Source organism: Arvicanthis niloticus, chromosome 13, assembly GCF_011762505.2.
Source record: "Arvicanthis niloticus isolate mArvNil1 chromosome 13, mArvNil1.pat.X, whole genome shotgun sequence".
NCBI lineage: Eukaryota > Metazoa > Chordata > Mammalia > Rodentia > Muridae > Arvicanthis > Arvicanthis niloticus.
Window position 1 is genome coordinate 42,529,575 of NC_047670.1, and position 23,647 is coordinate 42,553,221.

Consider the following 23,647-nt stretch of genomic DNA (forward strand, 5'->3'; position numbering starts at 1 on the left):
TTTTATCTTCCTTCTTTCTTTGTATATTCCTAGAATGGAACAGGAGAGGTTAGTGGAAATCATGGAGAAGATAACGTGAGACAATAAAATAAAAAGTAGGGGGAAAAATTGATCCAGAACAATCTTTCATTAAAGTTATAGAAGTGTAAGGGGATTTATATTTGCCTCTGAGCTCTGGCTATAACTAGAGGAAAAAATATTTTTTAAGTCTGAGAATAACCCAGTATTTTAGGCAAACATACCCCTTTATTCTCTTAAGGATGGAAGGAGCTATGGCTCTTGGGTTCTTACCAACGGAACAGTGACAGAGCACCGTTGCCTATATAGTTTGACAACCTTTTCTGCCCAGGAAGCCAGATCTCACCTCAAGACAGTGCTCGTAAGCAGCAGCCACAAACTCAATTTCAGTGATGGATATTCTGGGTCTTGGCATGCTCTCCCTTGTTTCTTCCTCCCCTTAGACTTACCCACCTATCTATTTTTTCTCCTGCCTACTCTTTGGGTATGTTTTCTCTAGATGTTAGAGACATGTCAGTGATCCTTCTAACTAAGTCTTTCATTGTATCCTGCTCAAATGGCCAGAGGTAGCTTTAGAATGTGGCTCCAAGTTTCCTGTTTTGGAAGCCTTCTTAGGCCAAATCCATCAGACCTAGAAATGGAGATGGAACCAAGCTGTCCTTCACCGGCTCTGGCAGTTCAGTTTTAGGACTCTGCCTTTCTTTGACTGATGTAAGGTAAGGGATCTGTCATAGTGATAAGTCAACAATTCCAGTTGAAGAGGCAACAACTAAGCCATTAGAACAGTGGAAATGACTATCCTGTAGGAGGAGCCCTCAAACTCACAAGTGGAGGCATCATTTCAAAAACCTACTCACAAAGTTAGATTGTATTAAATCAAGTTGTAAATGTAACAGAAACTCAAGGTCACTGCCAGTTGTAGGTGGGGCCCCCCAAAGGACCCACTCTATTTAAGTGGACATCTTACTATTCTGGAACAACAGACAGAGACTCAGGATGCCCTTGTTCATAGACTATGAAAAAATGCCTGGCAGACTGTCTGACTGATACCTATACAGTGTTGTTACTGTTTCTGAGTAGCAGTAATAGTGACAATCACTGTGGTAGGCCAGGGCAAGAATTCTTCCACACTTATTCAAGGTTCCTTGGCCTTCTTAAAGATGAGATGAAAATAATACCACAATAATGGACAAGAAATATGGTAATAGATCTGTAATTCTAAAGCACTTTCATGTATTGGTAAAGGAAACTTGGCCTTTGGGTAATGAACCAGCCCACATCATGTTCATAACTTCCATTTGAGTTGACTAATACTTGTGTCTGCCCATGCTCAGAATCACAGAGTGCTCCTCCTACGCCCAGAGCTGACTTTTCATGGTAATGAGCATGCTGTGTGTATTTGCTGTCTTATACCTATCCCTTCTGAACGGCTCCCTTTTTGCTTGCTTATGAGTATTACTCTCCAATGTGGCAGGAATACTATGATTCTCTTCATTTCTTCACCATTTGGCATGCACATTGCTTTTCATATTCTGCTAGAAGATACTATGTAGCAAGAGAACTCTGTGCAGAGAGTGACATACTACACTAGGTTTTCAGACACAGCTTAGAAACAGGCACTTGGATGTAATAGACTAGTTACATAGGACATGAGGGACATCTCAGACCTTCTCAATGACTCTCAGTACTTTAGTCTCCTCATATGCAAAGATGGGGACCCAGCAAATGAGTTCCATGTAGCAATTGCCAGGTATGACATCATCGTAAAGACAAGCATTTCTTCAGCTGACAGACACAAATGGTGAAATCGTTTTGATTTCATGGTGTTTAATGATGGAATGGAAACATTTTCTCCTTACAGATCTCCTGCAACAGAGTCTGGCTTTTCCATTACAGGCTTTTAGAAAATTGTAAAAAGCCCTAGAAGCAGTTGCTCACACAAAATGAGACTCTTTACAGCCTGTCCCATACCTGTAAAGAAAACCTGGTCTTTGCACTCTGATTATTCTGTTGGGGAAGCCGATGTAGTGCTCATGACTTGTTTTCTCTCTGGTCCTCTGAGACATGTGTGTGGACACAAATTAGCAAAATATGGAAAATAAGGAAAAGGGATGGTTGGTAGATGACAGCTAAGTGTAGTCTACCCTTGCTTTGGCTAAGTAAACCCAGTGGGAAAGAGCTGCAAATGCGGCCGAGGACTCTGCCACATTGATTTCAATTGAAGATGGCTGGTATTTTATGAAATGGTGACCAAGCATCTTCCTCTCTGACAGGTTTCCAGATGCATTTGTGACCTTCAGTTCCTTCCGGAGCAGGTTCCCTGAAGTGTCTGGGTACTGTTACTGTGCTGATAGCCAGGGTCGGGAGCTGGCTGAGACAGGTAATCAGCCACACTTCTGGCCATGTGAAGGGATCAAGTGTAATTCTTGGGCTGTAGTGCCTAAGGCAGAAATTGCACTAGAGTTCTACATCTGGGTTAGGTTGCTTTGAGTGTGAAAGAAGACATAGCCTTAGCCAGCTTTCATCTGTGGTTAGCTGCCGAAGCTTCTGCTTGCTTGTACAGTGCCATTGCCGGCTGAAAGAGGTGCCCACCTTGCTGTGTGGCTAGTGGAAGACAGGACACGTTATCAGTCTCATTCTCTATGTAGCACTCTTCTGTGCTGTCAGATCAGCACAGCTACGACAGCAACCTTGACTTTAGAAACCATTAGAGTATTATTCCAGGCATGTCCAACCCATGGCCCAGGGACCACGTCGGGCATAATATGGCAGCCAGCATAACGAGAGATGTGACCCTACAAAAATCACAAACATATTTAAAATGTTGTCACTGTTTGTGTTATTATTATGTAAATCTGTTGCATGATTTTTGAGCATAAACTTTGTAGGTGATGACAATTTGTAATGGCTAAAGGATAGATATAGCTGGCTGGACCATATAATGCTGTTTATCTACAGAATCTACAGATTCTGACCTTTTGACATCTGTCAGCTCAGCAAAGTTAGAGCTTTATTTCCTGAGGAACCAATACCTGAAATGCTATCTACACATTCCTAGGACTGGAGTTGTTACTGGATGAAATTTATGACACCATTTTTGCTGGCTTGGACCAGGCCTCCACCTTCACTCAAAGCACCATGTATCGGATATTGCAGAGACGATTCCTGGCCATTCAATTAGTCATCTCTGGCAGATTCCGATGTAAGTAACTAGCTAGCAAGAGACATGTGCTTCTGCTGTGAAATCAGCAGAAGCTGATCTTGGGTCTTGGGGTCACTTTCATCTGCATGGTCGTTACATCAGAGTAAGTTTAGGGGTAGCTCTGGGGCATCAAATACCCATGCAGGCTGTGAACACACAGACCTCATTCACTATGAATGCCTTCTTTGCTGTGTGGTCTCTTCTAGGTCCCACTAAGTGTGAGGTGGAACAGTTTGCTGCCACCAGCTTTGGTCATCCATACATCCCCAGCTGCCACAGAGATGGTCGCTACCAAGCAGTTCAGTGCCAGACAGAAGGGATGTGCTGGTGTGTGGATGCCCAGGGGATAGAGATTCCTGGAACTCGGCAACAAGGGCAGCCACCATCTTGCGGTAAGTTTCCTCTCAGGGGTGAACGTTCTGCTCTCCTCAGAGCCTATTACTGTCTTTGTTTCTTCACATCAGTCTCTCAGGAGCTCACTAATCAACTACTGACTGAATATCCCCCAGAGGTCCTTCAAGCTGTGTATGACTGAAGGCAGTCTGCTGCTATTAACTCGAAGTGGGATTTTGGTCTTGTGTCAGATATAGTTACTTTCTCAGAAATCCTAAGGAATACCAGGGGACTCATAGATAACAAAAAAGAAGAGAGCTAAGTTGTCATGTCCTGTGGATGGAGTGTGTGCACAGGCAGCTGACACAGCACCAAGGGAAAGCTTGTTAGTACTATTTCAAGGCACTAAGGAAGATTTCATGGGTGAGGGACAGTTTCCCAGAGTCCCTGTAATAAAGGCTCTTCCTATAGGCTCTGAAGCTGCAAGGATGGCAGAGACAATGTTGGAGTAGGGAGTGCATGTTGTGACTTGACGGAAAGGCAGGATGGAGGAAGAATGTAGCCTTCCTCATAACCCAGGCTTGGGCTTCATGCTGGAGGGGAGTGAGGTTAATGTGAGGTTTATTGTGGAGAAGCCTGTTGGGCTGTGTGGGGGATATATGCCTCCCAGCAGTGTTAAGGGAGGAGCTGGGGGAAGCTTTGGACCTGAGATAAAGAAAAGTTTAAGGCCTTGCAATGGAAGTATTTGAGAGCACCACCCAGCTACATCAAAACCTAGAGAACGTTGTACCCCGAAGTCCTTGGGTGAAAACGAAGAGCCATGGCTTTCCAAGTCAAAGCAGGAGCTTTGATGAAGGCTTGGGTGGGTTTGAGCTTTCACTCTTTCTTTGTCTGATTTCGTAGCAGCACATAACAAATATGTAGAGGGCCTCAGCTCTCAGTGTAGAAGGGGAAGCGACGCTGTGCACTCACTTCCTCAGTGCCTCCTGTGAGATCAGTTACAGAGTGCAGCGGCCTTGCTGAGGGATCTGCTCAGCTTTATATGTTGCCAGCACACACACACACACACACACACACACACACACACACACACACACACAGAGACACCCTTCTACGTGTTCCAGTTCTTTCTCTGTTGCTTGGTTACAGAGGGAAATTGGCTGGCTTCCTTTTTGGCATTTGTGTGAATCCAAAGGAAAGAATTATTTTTATAAGTTGAGAGTGGGTGGTGGTTTAGAAGGTCTTCTAAGATTTGTGGATTTGTGGAAGGGAATGGAACTTGCTTACGTCCACCTATGTGAAGAGAGCCAAACTGATGCTTGAGTTATTTTTTTCTCCCAAAAACACTTTCACAGAATGTCCTGACCACACAGAGTTGACTGAGTCAGTTACCTTTTCACTAGCAATTTCACAGAAAGACCAAGAAGCCCAAGGGGTACAACAAGTGTGCCTGCTGGCTCAGCACTTTAGTATTATAATATAGAAAAGAAGAAAATAATGGAATATGCTGTGTTTTTCATGAAATATATCACAATATAGAAAATTATTACTTATATAAAGTGCAGCCAGCATTGCTGGTACTTGCCTCATTCTGAAAGAGACTATAATAAAGTGGACACCAGAGGAACTAGAGAGTCACAGGAAGAGCATATGGTGAAGCATTAAAGGCCACTGAGAATTCCAGCAAGAGAAAGCTGGGAAGCAGAAGCTTAGCAACACGAATAGCACTTTGTTAGCAAACTGGGCTTCTAAGGCTGCCAGAACCAATCACTACACAGTGGGTGCCTGTAACAGCAGAAATTTGTTCTCTCACATACTGGAATTCTTGTACTGGAATTCAGGAGTCAGGGTAGGGACAGGGTCGTCCACACTCCCTTGGGATATTATACTTGGCAGTTTGTGGCATTCCTTGGCTTCATGGCTGCATCTACTATTCTAGTCTGTGTCTTGACCCTCACATGGCCTCTTTGCTGTGTTTTTTCTTACAGAGATACCAACCATTGGACTTATAGCCCATCCTAGTCTAGATGACCTTATCTTAACTTAATTATATCTATCAAGACCTTGTTTTCAATTCACATTTAGGAACCCCCAAGTAGAGAAATGTCCTTAGGGGACACTATTCAAACCAACACAAGGGTAGCCAGGTTTTCAAAAAGCGGGCTTGTGTCTCACAGACTTGCTGTAGAAAAGCATCAGTCTGGTTTGAGGTGGCCAAGTGGTCATAGGGACAGGAATACTCACCCTCAGAACTAGCCCCAAGGGGTGGCACAAGGGAGAAGGGAAGGCAGGTATGAATACAGAAAAGGAATGGTCCAGGTGGTAATGGCCCATGCTTTTAATCCCAGCACTGGGGAGGCAGAAGTGGGTGGATCTCTGAATTTCAGGCCAGCCTTGTCTACCGAGTTCTAAGACAGCCAAGGCTACACAGAAAAAAAATCAAACAAACAGAAAACTGAATGGTCCACAATGTGGGTGTGAATCTTGGACATCTTACTATCAGAGGGATGATGACATAGTGGAGGAAGGGCCCTCAGGACCAATTGGTCAGCTAACTGTGTTTTTAACTGTTTCATGCAGCTGAAGATCAGTCGTGTGCCTCAGAAAGGCAGCAGGCCTTGTCTAGGCTCTACTTTGAAACTCCAGACTACTTTAGTCCGCAGGACATTTTGTCTTCTGAGGACAGGCTGGTACCTGTGAGTGGTGCCAGATTGGACACATCCTGCCCACCCAGAATCAAGGAGCTCTTTGTTGACTCTGAACTCCTACGTTCTATAGCTGTGGAGCGCTACCAACAGCTTTCTGAATCTAGAAGTCTACTTGGAGAAGCCATCAGAGCAATTTTCCCCTCCCGAGAGCTGGCAGGGCTTGCCCTTCAGTTCACCACCAACCCCAAGCGACTCCAGCAAAACCTCTTTGGAGGGACATTTTTGGTGAATGCTGCCCAATTTAACTTGTCAGGAGCCCTTGGTGCAAGAAGCACATTTAACTTCACTCAGTTTTTCCAGCAGTTTGGTCTCCCAGACTTCCTGGATGGAGACAGAGCTACTGATCTAGCCAAACTACTCCCTGGGAGGTTGGACTCCAGTTCTACTCCAGAAACTCTCCGTGTGCCTGAGATGACAATTGCTATGAATAAACCAGTTGTAGGCAGCTTTGGCTTCAAAGTCAATCTACAGGAGAACCAAGATGCCTTAAAATTCCTTGTTTCTCTCCTGGAACTTCCAGAATTCCTTGTCTTCTTGCAGCGTGCTGTTTCTGTGCCTGAAGATATAGCGAGGGATTTAGGAGATGTCATGGAAATGGTGTTCAGTGCTCAGGCCTGTAAACAGACACCTGGGAGGTTCTTTGTCCCATCATGCACTAGTGGAGGAAGCTATGAGGATATCCAGTGCTATGCTGGAGAATGCTGGTGTGTAGATTCCCGAGGAAAAGAACTTGATGGCTCAAGAGTCAGAGGTGGACGCCCAAGATGTCCCACCAAGTGTGAGAAGCAAAGAGCTCAGATGCAAAACCTTGCAAGCACTCAGCCTGCTGGCTCCAGATTTTTTGTTCCTACGTGTACTAGTGAGGGATATTTTCTGCCTGTTCAGTGCTTCAACTCAGAATGCTACTGTGTTGACACTGAAGGCCAGGTTATTCCTGGAACTCAAAGTACAGTTGGAGAACCCAAGCAGTGTAAGTCTGTTGGGTATTTACCTTAAAGATTCTTGAGTCTTTGTTTAGATGAGAACTTGATACATACATTGTAAGAAACCGAGTTTGCTCTTGACTTAAGAGCAAAATGGAAAAGTTACTTTAGCTAAACATTATCCACAGAAACCTGGACAGTATTAGCCATTATAATGAGCAAATAGAGATACTTGCTTGTTATTAAGAAAGTGAACCTACCTAGGCTGGGATGAAGACTCAACTGGTAAAGTGCTTGCTGCACCAGCATATGCATCTGGGTTCGCATCTCCCCAAAATCACCTTGAACAACGTGCATTTGTAACCCCAGTGCTGTGCTGGTGGGGAATAGAAACAGGTAGAGCTGGAACTTACTGACCAGCCAGTCTATCTCAATTTAAAAGCTCCAGGTTTAGTGAGAGATCCTGTCTAAAACAGTAAGACATAGAGTGAACGAGGAAGACATCAGCCTCTGGCCTCCACATATCTACACATGTGCTTAAACACACATATACACAAACATGTAACATACATATAGCAGAATGTTCCACATAAACATTTCTATGGTACTGGCCATGCCAGTAACTGGGTTAGTCACCAAGTTAGATGCCATTCATTAATTTAAGCCTTTCAAGTTGCTGAGACTGACAGTTAAACTATCACTTTGGCCTTTCTGTCTTATTCAATTTATTAAATATCTGTCCCTTGCTCTCCTCCAGGTCCCAGTGTCTGCCAGTTACAGGCTGAACAAGCTTTCCTTGGGGTAGTGGGGATTCTGCTCTCTAACTCCAGCATGGTGCCTTCCATCTCCAGTGTCTACATCCCCCAGTGCAGTGCCAGTGGCCAGTGGAGGCCTGTGCAGTGTGATGGGCCCCATGAACAGGTCTTTGAGTGGTATGAACGATGGAACACTCAGAACAGTGATGGTCAGGAACTGAGTCCAGCCACACTGCTGATGAAGATCATGAGCTACAGAGAAGTAGCTTCTAGAAACTTCAGCCTCTTTCTTCAAAGTCTCTATGATGCTGGCCAGCAAAACATCTTCCCAGTGCTAGCACAGTACCCGTCCATTCAAGATGTCCCACAGGTAGTGTTGGAGGGAGCCACAACTCAGCCTGGGGAGAACGTTTTCCTGGATCCATACATCTTTTGGCAGATCCTAAATGGCCAGCTCAGCCAATACCCAGGGCCTTACTCAGACTTTAGCATGCCTTTGGAACACTTCAACCTCAGGAGCTGCTGGTGTGTGGATGAGGCTGGTCAGGAACTGGATGGAACTCGGACTAGGCCTGGCGAGATGCCAACATGTGAGTTAACTCATGTAGAGACCCAATTTCATGTTTGCTTTGAAAAGGCTTTCTGGTGAGAAAGCCTTGGTAGGACCAGGGCATTTCTGGGAATCATGGCAACACTTATCTGTCCATTTATCCTTCAGTCCATTCACACCCACCCATCCACCCAAATACCCATCCAACTACCTATCAATTTATCCATCCATCCATCCATCCATCCATCCATCCATCCACTCACCCAACCGCCTTTCTCTATCTGTCTATCTAAGAGATAGGTGATCCAGATCAATATTTGTAGGATGAGACTGTCTAGCAGTTCTGAAAAAACTGTCTAGTGAGGAACTTGCTCAACTTATATGACTTCTGCAGGTCTCAGTTTTTTATCTATATTTTGGTGTTGAAGTTAGTTTTAATTGTCAATTTGGGACCTCCTGGAGTTATCTGGGAAGACAGTCTCATTCGAAGAAATGTCTAGATTATATTGCCTCATAGATATGTCTTCGGAAGTATTTTCGTGATTATTAATTGGTATAGTATGGCCCAGTCCACTGTAAGCGGTACCATTCCCTAGGCAAGTAGTACTAAACTATGTTAGAAAGCTAGCTAAGCATAAGTTGCTTGCTAGACAGCAAACAAAATCCTCCATGGCTCCTGCTGCACTTCTTTGGATCTGAAGGAAGTTCTTTGGTCAGAGGTAATGCTATGTGAAATATCTGTGCTTCCTTCATGTTCCTGTTGAGTTTCTGTTTTAACTTCCCTCAGTGATGGGCTGTGACCTAGAATCATAGCCAATTTAACCCTTTCTTCCTTATGTTGTTCTTTGGTGAGGGCAGTGTGTTAACATAAATGAAACTTGGACTTGACAGACTAAGGATCTTCTTAGATTGGTACCCAGATTAGGTTAGAGCCTATGAATATACTCGAACTGAGCCTGGCATTGTGTGAACATTGTATATAACAAATCCTCTGCAGGTTTCCCCATGAATGCTGATTGAATGAGGTTCAAGAAGACAAAGCAAAGAGACCTAGACTTGGTAACTGAATCTACCTATGCTCATTGTGTTGTCCTAGGTCCTGGCCCCTGTGAGGAAATGAAACGTCGTGTCCTGAAATTTATTAAGGAAATGGAAGAGATTGTCTCAGCCTCCAATGCTTCTTCATTTCCGCTGGGAGAGAGTTTCTTAGTGGCCAAGGGAATCCAGCTGACCAGTGAGGAGCTTGGCCTTCCTCCCCTTTACCCAAACCGAGAGGCTTTCTCTGAGAAGTTTCTACGTGGGAGTGAATATGCCATTCGTTTGGCTGCTCAGTCCAGTGAGTGTTGTGTTGAAGATTCTCTTGGCATCTCTTTGGGGGAAGCAAGAGCTTGTGTCTGGCTTTCTAGGACTTAACTTGGTTGCCATGAGCTGCCAGGTTCCTTGAATGGCAGAGTGGTTCTGTGACCGTAGCCAAAGCTTTACAAAAAGAATTCATGATGCTTCAGCGGAGCCCATGTGGGGCTTCACATTGTGTACTGCAGATGGCACGTGCAGCCCATGTAAAACCGTAGTCTTGTTCAAACGTTCCATGTGCTCTCAACCCTTGGCCTATCTTAAAGTTGCCTCTCACTCCCAAGTCTGCAGGGAAGGAGAAGGAAGCTGATCCTCTTTACTGAGAACCCGTTGCTCCTTTGAGCTCAGGGAATTCTGAGAGCAGGTCCCAAAGGTTTGTGTCACAGTCCTTTGGCCTACCAACAACACCACAGTGTTTTAACCTAGCCCATGACCAGGTACTCACATGCCAAGTACATGATTGGGTCATCATGTTAATTCTGTTAACGTTTAAGAAGAACAAAAATATAATATTACCCATGATTCTTTACTGAGAAGTTGAGTCTTGCTTTAATCACTAGCCCAGTGATTAAATTTCATCTGCTTGTTGTGGAACCTGGTCAGGAAGCCTAGTAGTCTAGTTCATACAGGTAGTGTCCAATACCTTGCCCACTGAACATGGAGCAACTGCAGTCAGTGCCAAGACCTAGCTCAACTGAGAGTCGATGTCCTTCCTCTGCCTACAGCCTGCTCTTGCAAGAGACTCTGACCCTGATAAGTTTTCACTGACTTCCACCTCAATAGAATCTGAGATCAATCTCTCTCTCTGAGCTTTGTCTAAGTACCAACTCTTCTCAGTTGTGTCCAGGGTTCTGGGCTGCCCTCTCCTTGAGAACATTTATATGACATCAGAGTGAATTCCCTACATAGCTGGAGGTTCTCTGTCTTCCCTAATGGTACTGGCTACTGGCTTGGGAATGGTGTCTTTGTTCTAACCTCAGAGGGTCTCACAAGTCAGTCTGTTTCACCAGACAACTGTTCTAGAAGCCAGTGCCCCACACCTTCCTCACCTTCCTTTACACAGTTTCCTGCTCATCTCTCACACTGCTGCTCTTTCTCTCTCCTTCAGGAGCCTGGCAGCTTCTCCTTTTCAAAGGAAAGCAGGGATTTTAAATCCTGTGCCTGGGTTGAGACTGATGTACTCAGGAGGAGAAATGGTCCTGCCACTCCTATAGCTCCAATCATTTTGATCAGCACTAAATGCAGAGGAGCTGCTGCTACCATAAATTGTCACTGTGTGACATGGTGACATTTTCTTCAGCAGAGCCCAATCTCGGGAAGCTCAGAATCAAGTTTAGGAAGTTCCTCTCCTGTTAGCTTCAGGCTCTGGCTCTGCAGGCCTTAGGCTAAAAAGAGGAAGACTCTAGAAAAAAAGTAGTTAAACTATTCTTTGCCTTGAAGTCTGGGGATTCTGGTCCCAGGACAAGGCGAGATTGGGGGCCACAGAGCACATTTGGCTAGTGGAACAGGGTGATGGTGTCTATAAAATGATGAGCCAGGGAGGGGTATGGGCAGCAACTCAATGTATGTCACCTACCAGTTCTTTTATTATAGCATAACATGTACCCTGGGTCAGTACGGGCTTCATTTTACTGATGAGCAAATGCAGGATCAGAGAGGTAGAATAACTTGCTCTTAAGCATATAGACAAGAGGAATGGTACCAGGAGTTACATAGAAACTTACCAGCCTTGATAGCACCATGCACAACACCAGACTACTTCAAATGTACATCCTGGTGTCTATCGGCTGTATGTTTGTCTCTTCCTGGAACCAAGAAGACCATTTGTGATATGCAACAGGATGGGAAGAACTTCCCAAGAATGCAGAAAACTACAAAGGCTACACACCAAAGGGCATAATTCTTTGGGGTACCCAGAAAGAGATACACCCTAGCCATTTGCACTAGATGCCAGACTAGGAAAGTGGGTGGGAGAGAAACCACAGCACTGTAGAAAGGTGACAGGGACCTATGGTGAGCATCTGGGAGATCCAGACTAGATGACTTTGAGCTCTGGCCACTACTTACTTCTCTTTGCCCCTCCACTCATGCATACATACATGGCAGTATTTACTTCAAAGCCTTCTCTCTCCTGTCTCTCTTTCTTTCCTTCAGTTGTTCCCTTTTTACTACTTTTATATATCCTAGACCCTTATAAATGTTAGGCAAATACTATTCCACTGAGCCACACATCTAGTTCTTTTTACAATTAAAAACAGACAAAAATACATTGAGACTGTATTTCATTAAGTTTCCCAGACTGGCCTTGAGTTCACTCTGTAGCTCTGGCTGATCTCCAACTCAAGATCCTCTTGCCTCTGTTACACCAGCATCTAGGATTACAAGTGTGCACCATCATGCTTGATGAATTATTTCTTCAGCATACAGTATGAGCCGGCTTCTGGTGTGTGTGTGTGTGTGTGTGTGTGTGTGTGTGTGTGTGTGTCTGTAAAAGATAAACATGAATATCGGTACCAAGGATTCTAAATGTGAGCCCAGAAGAGGAACACACATACAAACTAGATCAGTACATGTATGATGTATTGCCTGGGGGGGGGTGAATGCTGAGCAGAGGAGCCATGCAAGGGTGATGGATATGCTGTGTATCAGCTTCTGTGGTCAAAGCCTGCCCTCCATGTCCTCTTCTGAGGTCTTGGCCAAGTAGTCATCTGTATGCCTCAGTTTTGCCACTGGTCAGATGAAATGCTAATACCTCATAGGACCATGGGAAGGAATCAGTTAATCCTTTCCAGGTCATATCCAACCAGAAACTCTGAAAGTCCACTTGTTTCCCAAGATAACTAGGGATAGAACCCAACACAAAACCATAAAGTTACTCAAAGCATTATGAGACACATGTAACTTTTGGTTTTTTGGTAACTCAAGTGTGTAGTTCTTGAGACTGAACTTTGTAAATGACAATCTAGTGTCCCAGTGTCAAAAAGTTAACGTACCTGGTATACAGCGTACCTTTGGATATTCATGATTCTTCTCTAGAGTAAAGTGAATCCTATGGGCATGAAGCCACTCACCAGCCTAATCAACTCTTTATGAAGTTACCACACAGAGCTGTAGCAACTCCTCCAAGTGCAGTCTAGAGTTCTTTTTCACAGGGTGATCTGCTGAGTGTCTACTGGCTGCCCAAGAGGAACATTTGTCTGGTTATAAGAATGCTGTTTTATATGGGTACAAGGGTATGTTCAGAGGCATTCTCAGTGTATCTCAGGACAGAGCCCACAAGGCAGCTATCACATTCTGCTTTTTCTCTCTGCATCTCTAGCCTTGACTTTCTATCAGAGTCTCCGTGCTTCCCTGGGAGAGTCTGATGAAGCAGCCAGTCTTCCAAGGTCAGGGCCTTACATGCCACAATGCAATATTATTGGAGGTTGGGAGCCTGTTCAGTGTCATGCTGGGACAGGTAAGGAGACTTTGGGAGGGCAAATAAATATTTAGAGGAAAGATCCCATCAGTGGGAGGCAAGTGGTCCAGATTATTGACCCCTCTTTACCAACTTGGACAAACCCTTACCTTCTCAACTACTAGCTGTTTCCCCTGTGTTAGAGAAGCAGGGACCTTCAGTCAGCTTGAAGGTGAAATGGTCATTTGCTGGAAATATTAGATGCTAAACCCTGTGATTGTGGACAGTGTAAGGCAGGGGGCTGGGACAGACAGTCTACCTTGCTGGCATTGCTATGAATGCAAAACAAGTGTTGGGAGAGTCCCCAGCATGCTTTCTGCATTTATAGTTTATGGCTCTTTTCCAGGACAGTGTTGGTGTGTGGATAGGTGGGGAGAATTCATCCCAGGATCACTGATGGCACGCTCCTCACAGATGCCCCAGTGTAAGTAAAGCCCATGGGAATTTTCAATCTGACCTGTAGAATGGAGTCATTGATCCTGGACCTAGCTTGGTCATGCAACTGAGAGGGACTCTAGGGTCTAGCCTTTCAGACCAGTTTGTGAGAATACCTTGGACACATTGTTTTTAAGTCCCCAGGTTTGGGGCTTATGATGACTTTAGGCCTTCCAATGTAGTGTTTTCACTGGGGATGTACCAAAACTGGCGACAGAGCTCGTCTCTGATGACTATGTTCCAGCTCCTGGGCAGCCCCAACAACTGTAATTATATCACCATTTCATGTGTAGTCTGTCAGCCTAGCCTCTCACTGAGGGTCACTCCTGGACCATCAATGGCCCACTTGATACGTCCAAGCCAACAATACACCCCTCATGTGTCTCTGCCCATGAACTTCAGCCTGCTTTTCCTGAGGTTGTAGCTTTGTGGAACACACACCTACTGGTCTGAAGTCTGGCATTAGCTAATTCAGAGGCCCTCTTATCCACAGGCCCCACAAGCTGTGAGCTATCCCGAGCCAATGGGTTGATTTCTGCATGGAAACAGGCTGGATCCCAAAGAAATCCAGGTCCAGGAGATCTGTTCACACCAGTCTGCCGACGGGTAAGCTTCTGTACATTCTGGAAGGATTCAAGGGGGAAGGTGACACTGCCATTGCCCTCCTTTGACTGAGGGTAGACTTTGAAGAGTTCTGGTTCATTCTTAGTATAAAACTGACCGGAGATCATGAGTGTCCTGGGTTTTCTAAATGTGTGTGCCATTGCCCAGTTTGCTTAGCTTCCTAGTCCCAGTTATGTTTTGTTTTAAACAAAGGCCTAGGCCACATTCTTGTCTTATCTAGTTCTTGGATTATCTTGAGACTTCAAAGACAAATGCATCACCAAAAGCCTTTAAAGACTGATTAGTACATGTTTCCTGATGTCACCATGCTTGGTCCATTAGTTTATAACCTAAGAAGAAAGCATCATCCTGTGGCTCCTAGCTTTTTGGCTGACAGTTGTTGCCCACAGTTTATTGACTTGCTAACATAAAACCTCCAATGAATGAATTTGTGTTACTTATCATGCCTGTGCTCTCTCCCTGCAAACGGGTTGATGACCCCAGCACTTGCCATAGTTTGTCCCCAAGGTCTTTGTGAAAAGCAGATGAACCTGGCAGTATAGAAACTCATGGAGACATGTGATGCTGAGCAATGGTGTGGCCATCATGAGGTTTCATGAATGTGCTCTCTTATTGATTAATTTGTAGAGAAATTTGCCAATACAGTTAATCTATTATATTGGCTAACAAATCACCTTTCCCCAGAGACAAGTCTGCCCAATGTCCCCAGCATAGCTGTTCTCCCGAGAAAGGAGATGTAACTTCTATAACTTCTGAGGGCAGGGAGAGTGATTCTGGCATGTGAGTGACCTGAAGATTCACAGATTGAGTAGACACCCAAGACCCTCACTATCCAAACTGATATCTGTATCTCTGGCCTCCCTTCACCTCCAAAAATTGGTAGGCAACAGCTGGACCCAATTTGGTTCTCAATGAATGGAGATTCATATTGTCAATTTTAACTTTCTCACATAAAGTTCCTGAATCTTACTTCTGCATCTAGCCAGGGCCTGCCATCTGATCCCTCTTTCTCACTGTAGAATGATGAGGTCAGCCAAGTCTACCACCCCCTTTTGAGTGCTTGTGGATTCTGCGACTCACCTGAGGTGAAGGTGTTTGTGAGCCTTCTGGAAATGTTGGGTAAATGTCAATGTTTTCAGACTAGCTATAGCATAGCATAAAGCCAGGCAGTGTCAGCTAATAAGTGCAGCACTCAACACACTCAACCACTTGATGCTTTTCTCCAGCTGTCTCTGCTCTGAGAGCTTTGAGTTGCAGAAGTAGGACAGGGGACTTAATTGCTGAAGGAGTTCCTAGAGTGACTTAGTGTATAAACTGTTTGCCTTACATGCACAAAGACCTTTCCTTCATCTCCAGAACCCATCTAGCCAAGATTGAACATATAGTGCCATACTTATGTCAGTTTTGAAGAGACAGAAATAGGCAGATACCTGGGGTCCCTGGCCAGCTGACCTAACCTACTTGGTGAGTTCTAGGTCAATGTATAATCTAAAAATAGTAGGTGAATGGCTCCTGAAGAACAACTAAGGCTGTCCTTTTACCTCTATGCATACACAAATACAACCTGTGCATATCTACACACACACACACACACACACACACACACACACACACAGAGAGAGAGAGAGAGAGAGAGAGAGAGAGAGAGAGAGAGAGAGAGAGAGAGAGAGAGGTGAGGGAGAGAGAGAATCAATCTAGTTAAGTTTCCTGGCCTTTAGGTCAGGGAAACTGAGGGCTAGATAGTTGAATTGTCAGGCTAGAAATTGTCTTGCTGACACAAGACAGATTAGGAGAGAAAAAACCGACACAGAAAGGTCCTGTTTATGGGTCCCTAACAATAGGTGGGGTTTAGCTAACTGTCTTAGGGCATATCTGCATTACTACCTACAGGTACTTAGGGCTTCTTTTGTGTTCCATATTAGAAGTCCTTTCTGGAATTTGTGGAGCTGGTTCTGGACAGTGTGGAGCTAGATGGTGTGAGCATGCTGCAGCACGGCTACTATCCAGCTCTGGGATATTGCTCCACCCCTCACATCTCACAATTTTCTGTTTTCCCTGCTCTCAAATGGCACCACTTGTCCTTGCTTGATGGCCAACATTCCAGAGAGTGGCTATAAGGTTTGAATGGAACCGTGACCCCTTTGTGGACAACCTTCTTTGTTTGGAGAAATTGTCACCAGTTGTTTAGGAAGGGATAGTCTGGCAAGACTTTGTTCTACCAATAAGTGAGAGGCAAAACCTTGCTTACACTGAAAGGACCCTGGCTTTATTGCAGACAGGAGAGTATGTCAGGCAGCAGAAGTCAGAAACAGGAACTTGGTGTGTGGATCCAGCCTCAGGAGAAGGGATGGCAGCAAACGGCAGTGCTCAGTGTGAGTAACTGGTTTTCCTCCTTGTTGCCCTAAAGCCTCCCAGGTGAGTATGTGTCAGTCTCAGCCCTGCCACCTCCACAGCTAGGACACAGCTCCTGACCCAAATGTGCCCCGGTTTTCTCATCTAGAGCACAGGCACTCTTCTTCCCACCTTAAAGGGTCTCAGAAAAGTCAGTGTGGCTGGGAGTCTGCTGTGCTCTGGAACCAAGAATCACTAGCTGCTATCATTATCCAGCATCTGCCCCTGCCTACAGAGGCCCTGGCACTCTGGGGGACACTAGCTGTGCAGCTCTGAGGCATTGCGTGCTCTGCCTGGCTCTATAGCTCTGTCATGTGCTCGTGTTCCCAAGGCCAACCCTGGACTCTTTGCCATGGCTCAGGGTTCCCACATTAGACCCCCGTATGTGTGGCCACTTGGATTCCTCTCACTTTGTCATTGCTTTCACCTGAGATCTTGTACCTAGCTGTGGTTAACACTTAAAGAGAGGGCAGACTCTCAGACTTTTGTTCAGTGTGACCCAAATGCCCATCCTTCTATCCCTCTCCACTCTTCTCTAACCAGTTCTCACAGACCCCCAGCAGTTCTGGGGGGTTCTGGTTGCTGATTCAGGACTGACCCATGGCTCCATATTGCACCCTTACTACCTTTCTATCCAGTGGCTTACGTCTGAAATCTCCTGTGAGGGTCTGAGACCCTCCAGAGTAGGCACTGAGAGAAACAGAGCACAGACCCCAGTACCTTACAAGCAGCTGGCCTAGTAGGGCAGGGGTAGCAGGAAGGTAGGTAGCAGCTGCTCCTGTGCTGGGAGCAAGAGTGGAGCATACTATCCTTTACATGTCTCTGTACAGGTCCTGGCCTCTGTGATGTCCTCAAGAGCAGAGCCCTGTCCAGGAACGTCGGCCTTGGCTACACTCCAGTCTGTGAGGCATTGGATGGGGGCTTCTCCTCAGTGCAATGTGACTTGGCCCAGGGCAGTTGCTGGTGTGTCCTGAGAAGTGGAGAGGAAGTGCCAGGGACCCGTGTGGTAGGCACTCAGCCTGCCTGTGAAGGTAAGTCTTGAACTGCTGGAAGTACTGTAGGCTGAAGTCCTCAAGCTGCACTAGGGCTCTCTGAGACCCTGTGCTGATGGAACAAGAATGGGCAGAATACTAAGACAATCGATTGATGTGATAGGGAAACTAGTGTGTACACTCCCAAAAATCATAGCCTGGCCTTGAAAGTAGGAAGAGCCTTGTGCTTCGGGAATCTATTGTGGTAGATCAATAGTGTCTCCTGGTTTTGTCTATTGTCCCCAATCAGGGGAAGCATCATTTTTATTTATAATCCAGGAAGTTATTTGAATATCCGGTGCTGAGATATACATCACATGAGCACATATAAGAATAGGAAAATGTATTATTACATTTTTATAATAAACTCATTAAAAGCCTGTCATGGAGGCAATGCCCGTGAGCCCGGCACGGCTCGACAGGTGGATCACCAGTTGGAGTTCTGTGTGGGTGGACTAAAATAGCAAGACTGTGTCTAAAACAAAATAAAACAAAACCCTACAAAACCAAATACAAAGAAACAAATCTATGTTCTGGCCAAGGACTCAAAGCCAAGGGCTTAACTATGTAGCCTTGATGGCTAAAGTGTCCTGCTCCTGGGCCGTGGGTCTATACTAGGAATCTTTGGAGAGTCCAAGTTCTTGCCAGACCTACAAGCCCATCTGTCACTCATACAGGGTCAGATGGCTTGAGAAATATCCTGAGAGGGAAGCTTCATGCCATGAGGCCTGAAGTTGCCCAGGCTCAGTTCTGAGTATAAAAGTGGAAGTCGTAGAGGACAGCAGCTGTGCTGTGAGCCCTGAGGTGAAGAGGATGGTGGTCATTGGATTTGTAACATAACTGGACATGCTGCTCCAAGACTCACCTCTTCTGGGTGTCTGGTGAGACACTGAGAGATAGTGGCCTTATCCAGTGAGACGGCATAGAAGGAAAAGGAAGAACCAGGACCTGAACGAGCAGGACACAACATAACCAAGAGAAGGAGAAAGATAGGCAGGAGCTGGGCTTAAGTCTGGGTGGTGCCCATGCCTCTTGTCTCTTTCTGCTTTCAGCCCCACAGTGTCCACTACCATTCTCTGAGTCAGATGAAGCTGAAGGAGTGGTCTTCTGTGAGACAGCCTCTAGCTCAGGAGTGACCACTGTTCAACAGTGCCAGCTGCTCTGCCGCCAGGGCCTCCAGAGTGCATTTTCATCAGGGCCACTGATTTGTAGCCTGGAGAGTCAGCGCTGGGTGACACTGCCACCACCCCGAGCCTGCCAGCGTGAGTAGCAATGGGTAGACATCCTGCACTCTGTTCCCTCTCAGGGCTATTGCTAAAAAGCCTTTCAGCCACTCAAGTATAGCCTTTTCATGGTAAGTCAGGTGATGCCAGGGTTGGAGAGCTGGCCCCGTGGAGCACTGCCTCTAGAAGGAGCAGACTAGATTTTATTGGTGGCTCTCTGGAGCCAAATGACATATGGGAAAGTTGACATTATTCTAGGTTCCTTGTGGTTACTTGGATTGGAAACATATTCAGCTCGTAGATGCTCCTGCTGCTGAGTTACGGACCATAGATGATGGTTCTGTGGTTCCTGTGCACCTTACAGTGAGTCCTAACCTCTCTCCTCTTGCTTTCTATTGCAAATGCCTGGGAGGGTAGGGATCCAAGACCTCTGCCAGGTGGGCATCAGTATCTTAGGTAAAAGCAGGTCTCTTCTTGTGTGCAGCTTCTTCTGCTGCCCCTGAGAACCCAGTCAACTCAAGTAAAGACAAGGCCACCTACACATACAATAGTGTGGCAGCATGGGTTTCTGCCCAAGCCTGACTTGACGATGTCAGGCTGTGAGTAGTCCCAGCAGAACTGGACAGCTGGAATACTTGAGCTTCCTGGGGATATTGGTAGGAAAGGCATCTGATGGGACCTGAGGTGGAGACCCACATTCTGGGACTGAGCTATATCACAAGGCTCAAGCTGACTGCCAGGGTGTCCGGGGTAGGAGTAGTTGTAAGGGGTTCTCATACAGAAAAAGATTAAGATGTAGTTTGGGCAAATAAGTATCCTGTCTCTTGATTATGACAGGGGATCCCCAGCTGAAATTATGACCAAGCCGACCTTCATGGAACACTGAGCAGCATTAGAGAACATCTATCCCAAACTGGCTGAATTATGTGGGATGGTGGTGTTTATATGCAAATCAGTATGGGAGATTTTCTAGGGAGAATGTCAGAATCCCTATGAAGAGGCACCCTGATTTAGAGGCAGAAGCAGCTCTGAGCTTGCTGTGGGGGGACTAAGTGATTCAGAGTTAAAGCAGTCAACCAGAATGCCAGGGTTTGTGTGCTTACTCTAAATTAGGAGGGACTATGTATTAAGGAACATCCACAGGAAGAAATCTTACAGACCTGTCACCCCAGCCCACTGACCGCTTGTGCTTGGCTGCAGGGCCTCAGCTGTGGCAGACCATGCAAACTCAAGCACACTTCCAGCTCCTGCTCCCACCAGGAAAGATGTGCAGTGTTGACTACTCTGGCTTGCTGCAGGCCTTCCAGGTCTTCATACTGGATGAGCTGATCGCCCGTGGCTTCTGCCAGATGCAGGTATGTGCCAGCCTTTCCATCCTTGAGGGAGCCTCAGGTTGGGAAGAGGCTTTTTAGTACCTAATCCTCAGGAGCAGGATGGTGGAAGATTACAGGAACTAACTTAACCAGACACTGCCAACACATGCTGGATAGCAACAGCTTCTTGTTCTATGTTCCTAAACCAAGATGTCTCTCTCAATGCAGGTAAAGACATTTGGGACTCTGGTTTCCAGCACTGTCTGTGACAACTCCTCAATACAGGTGGGGTGTCTGACTGCAGAGCGTTTAGGAGTAAATGTCACGTGGAAGTTACAGCTTGAGGACATCTCAGTGGGTTCGCTTCCAGATTTGCAGAGCATTGGTAAGTTTACCTGCGCTGCTGCCTTGAAGAAGCCTCATGGAACCTCAAGCTCCCCCTTACAATGAAACTGGGGAAGGACTAGTCTCTTCTCATAACCACACAAGGAAAATTATGACTAGCCCTTGGAAAGAGCTAGTTGTGTACTAAAAAGCATGTAAAAGTTAGATTGCCTGGAACTGGAGTCACAGCTGGTTGTGAGCCATTCAATGTGGATGCTGAGATTTGAACTCTGGTCCTCTGCAAGAGCAGCTAGTACCCTGAAACCACTGATCCATCTCACATGGGCAGCACAAACTAAATAGTTTGATAGTTAATTACTAGATAATCAACAGGTTACCAGAAAAAAAAGCAGAAGAAATGAAATTGTGGAACTGGGTGGTGATGTGGGATGTGGGGTTAATCTGTGAAGAGTTAGGAGAAAGAGTTGCAGAGGATATGATCAAATTATGTTGTATGAATGTCTGATAGAGTTAATAGAGTTGATAACTATATATATATATATACACACACATGTAATATATATTATATATGTTATATGGTGTATATTATATATTTATTATATATTATATATTGTATATTATATAATACCCATTAGAGTTTTAGTTAAAGGGATAAATAGCATCATAAACTACAGAGAACCTACAGATTTTGTGTAGAGGTGAGATAGACACAGTATGAAGGGAGATTGGTGGATAGAGACATCTTTACTGGCTTACAATTTATCTACCACCTACTTCCACTAAAAATAAAATACCTCAACATATTGCCCCTTTAACTTCAACAGTTGTGATAGAGATGAATCAAGAGACCAGAAATGCCCAAGAAGAAAGGACAAAGTGAACTGTGTGAGAGCTACCATGAGTGTGTGCCTTTTTTCCCTGAGCTTTCTGATAGGGTGGGGAATAATCCACACATCTCTAAGTAGGATCTAGAAGTTAGTTCCTGCCACACCTCTGTCATTCAGTGGCCAGACACCCAGTAGTAACCTAGACTACCTGGAACTTGACCTCTGTTCTATGAGGTCTTTAAAAACACAAAAACAAAAATAAAAATAAAAAACATGTCTGGAGTAGAATCTTGGAGGCAGGCTACAAGTCTGTCATTCTCTTGACTTTCTGATGTCACCTTGACTTTCTGATGTCACCTTGGATCAGTGGTTTCTATTTGGATCAACCTTCATCTGAAAAAGCATGGATAATTTGGGAGTGCTTGCCGTTGTAAAAGCAGGAGGTGTTTGTCCCAGCTTCAATGTGAGAGCAATGATGTCTGCAGCTTCAGGCCAAGCCCGCATTGCCAGTGGGAGGTTGCAGCCCGAATGATTGCTGCACAGAGAGGTCTGCCCGCTTTACAAGGCACTCTTCTGCTTTCCACTTGGGAATCCATAGCCTTCCACATATTTAGCAGAATAGTAAAAGCCACATTTCCGACAGAAGGCCGTGCCTTTCTTGAGCATGGCCCTTTCATATACACTATCCCTTGGGAACCGTCCCACTTGGAAACAAAGCATTCTAGGCCTTTCGAGCAGATGTTCACACTGAGACTTAGAGGGGGGCTGTGTGTACACCTGCATAGTGCACCTCAGATTATGGTAATGCATATCCTGTACCAAAAGGGGTCACTTTGGTGCCACAAAACCTGAAGCTCAGGTTAGAGTTTTACTTGTGTATGTAGCTTTGAGCCAGCCATTCACCTTTTCTAAGCCCAGTCTGTCCTAATAAAAGAATTTGTGGGGGCTGGAGAGATGGCTCAGTGGTTAAGAGCATTGACTGCTCTTCCAGAGGTCCTGAGTTCAATTCCCAGCAACCACATGGTGGCTTACAACCATCTGTAATGAGATCTGATGCCCTCTTCTGGTGTACATTAAGACAGTTACAGTGTACTCAAAAAAAAAAAAAAAAAAAAAAAAAAAAAAAAAGAATTTGTGATGTCCATGTGTCCTTTCTGCTAGGCTATTCTAGGCAGCCACACACAAGCTATCCCCTGTACACCTCAGGAAACAATGAGATGATCTATGCCTGGTCTCTGTCTTACAGAAAGGACATTAATGGGCCAGGATCTCCTTGGGCGCTTTGCAGATCTGATCCAAAGTGGCAAGTTCCAGCTTCATCTGGACTCTAAGACATTCTCAGCAGACACTACCTTGTATTTTCTCAATGGAGACAGCTTTGTCACCTCTCCCAGGACTCAGCTTGGATGCTTGGAAGGATTCTACAGAGTCTCAACCACCAGTCAGGACCCTCTGGGCTGTGGTAAGTACTCACTGCCCTCAAGACTGAGATATGGAACCTCAGGGGCTTTCAGGAAAAGCCACTGTATTCTGGGGGGATCATCAATGCACTGGTCAATGCATATTTTCCTGACTAGTTTTAAAGGAAATTGCTCATTCGCTAACACTCATAAAGCTCACAGGAGGAAGAAGCCAGTGAGTGACATTGTCCTTTCTGTTAGTTCTTTCTCAGCTTGAATTTGATGCTGGGATCCCTCTGAAAAGAAAGCCCGTGTCTACCCTATATCCTGGCTTGACATTCCTTGGTTTTGTTTTGGCAAGATGTCATTCCTCTTAACCTTTACACAGCCATTTGACAGCCTGCTCTGCTGCTCATGGAGATGAGACCTGCTACCAGCTGACTTGGCTGGTCTTCCTCTTGCCCATGAGCATCTTTGGAGGCCATTTTCATGGGAATGCAGCTGCAAAGGGAAGGGAAGATGTGTCAGCTTCCTGTCCTTCTCTTTATAATCACTGCTGACTCATTTGCTTTTTTTTTATAGCTCAGTAACTTGAATTGCAATGTGGGTCTTCTTGGCTAAAATCAAGGTATCTTCAAGACTCATTCTTCCTCAAGGCCCTGAAGGGATCTGACTCCATCAATTTCTCAAAGCCAGCCACATTCCCTGGCCCCAGAATCCCTGTTTTGTTGTCAATCCCTGTAGTTTCTGACCCTCCCT

The 23,647-nt window shown here is 45.4% G+C and overlaps 1 protein-coding gene across 1 annotated transcript in view; it reads left to right on the plus strand.

Annotated features, from left to right (window-relative positions):
* Tg (thyroglobulin) overlaps positions 1-23,647 on the plus strand; it is a 178,488-nt gene that overhangs the window by 7,426 nt on the left and 147,415 nt on the right. Inside the window, exons 6-20 of the mRNA XM_034516550.2 lie at positions 2,292-2,398; positions 3,077-3,220; positions 3,427-3,612; positions 6,134-7,231; positions 7,942-8,529; positions 9,586-9,825; positions 13,162-13,299; positions 13,646-13,723; positions 14,228-14,340; positions 16,634-16,730; positions 17,580-17,780; positions 18,833-19,042; positions 20,204-20,358; positions 20,545-20,701; positions 22,735-22,950. Of these exons, the coding sequence (XP_034372441.2) occupies positions 2,292-2,398; positions 3,077-3,220; positions 3,427-3,612; positions 6,134-7,231; positions 7,942-8,529; positions 9,586-9,825; positions 13,162-13,299; positions 13,646-13,723; positions 14,228-14,340; positions 16,634-16,730; positions 17,580-17,780; positions 18,833-19,042; positions 20,204-20,358; positions 20,545-20,701; positions 22,735-22,950 (3,728 nt within the window). The remainder of the gene's footprint in view (positions 1-2,291; positions 2,399-3,076; positions 3,221-3,426; positions 3,613-6,133; positions 7,232-7,941; positions 8,530-9,585; positions 9,826-13,161; positions 13,300-13,645; positions 13,724-14,227; positions 14,341-16,633; positions 16,731-17,579; positions 17,781-18,832; positions 19,043-20,203; positions 20,359-20,544; positions 20,702-22,734; positions 22,951-23,647) is intronic.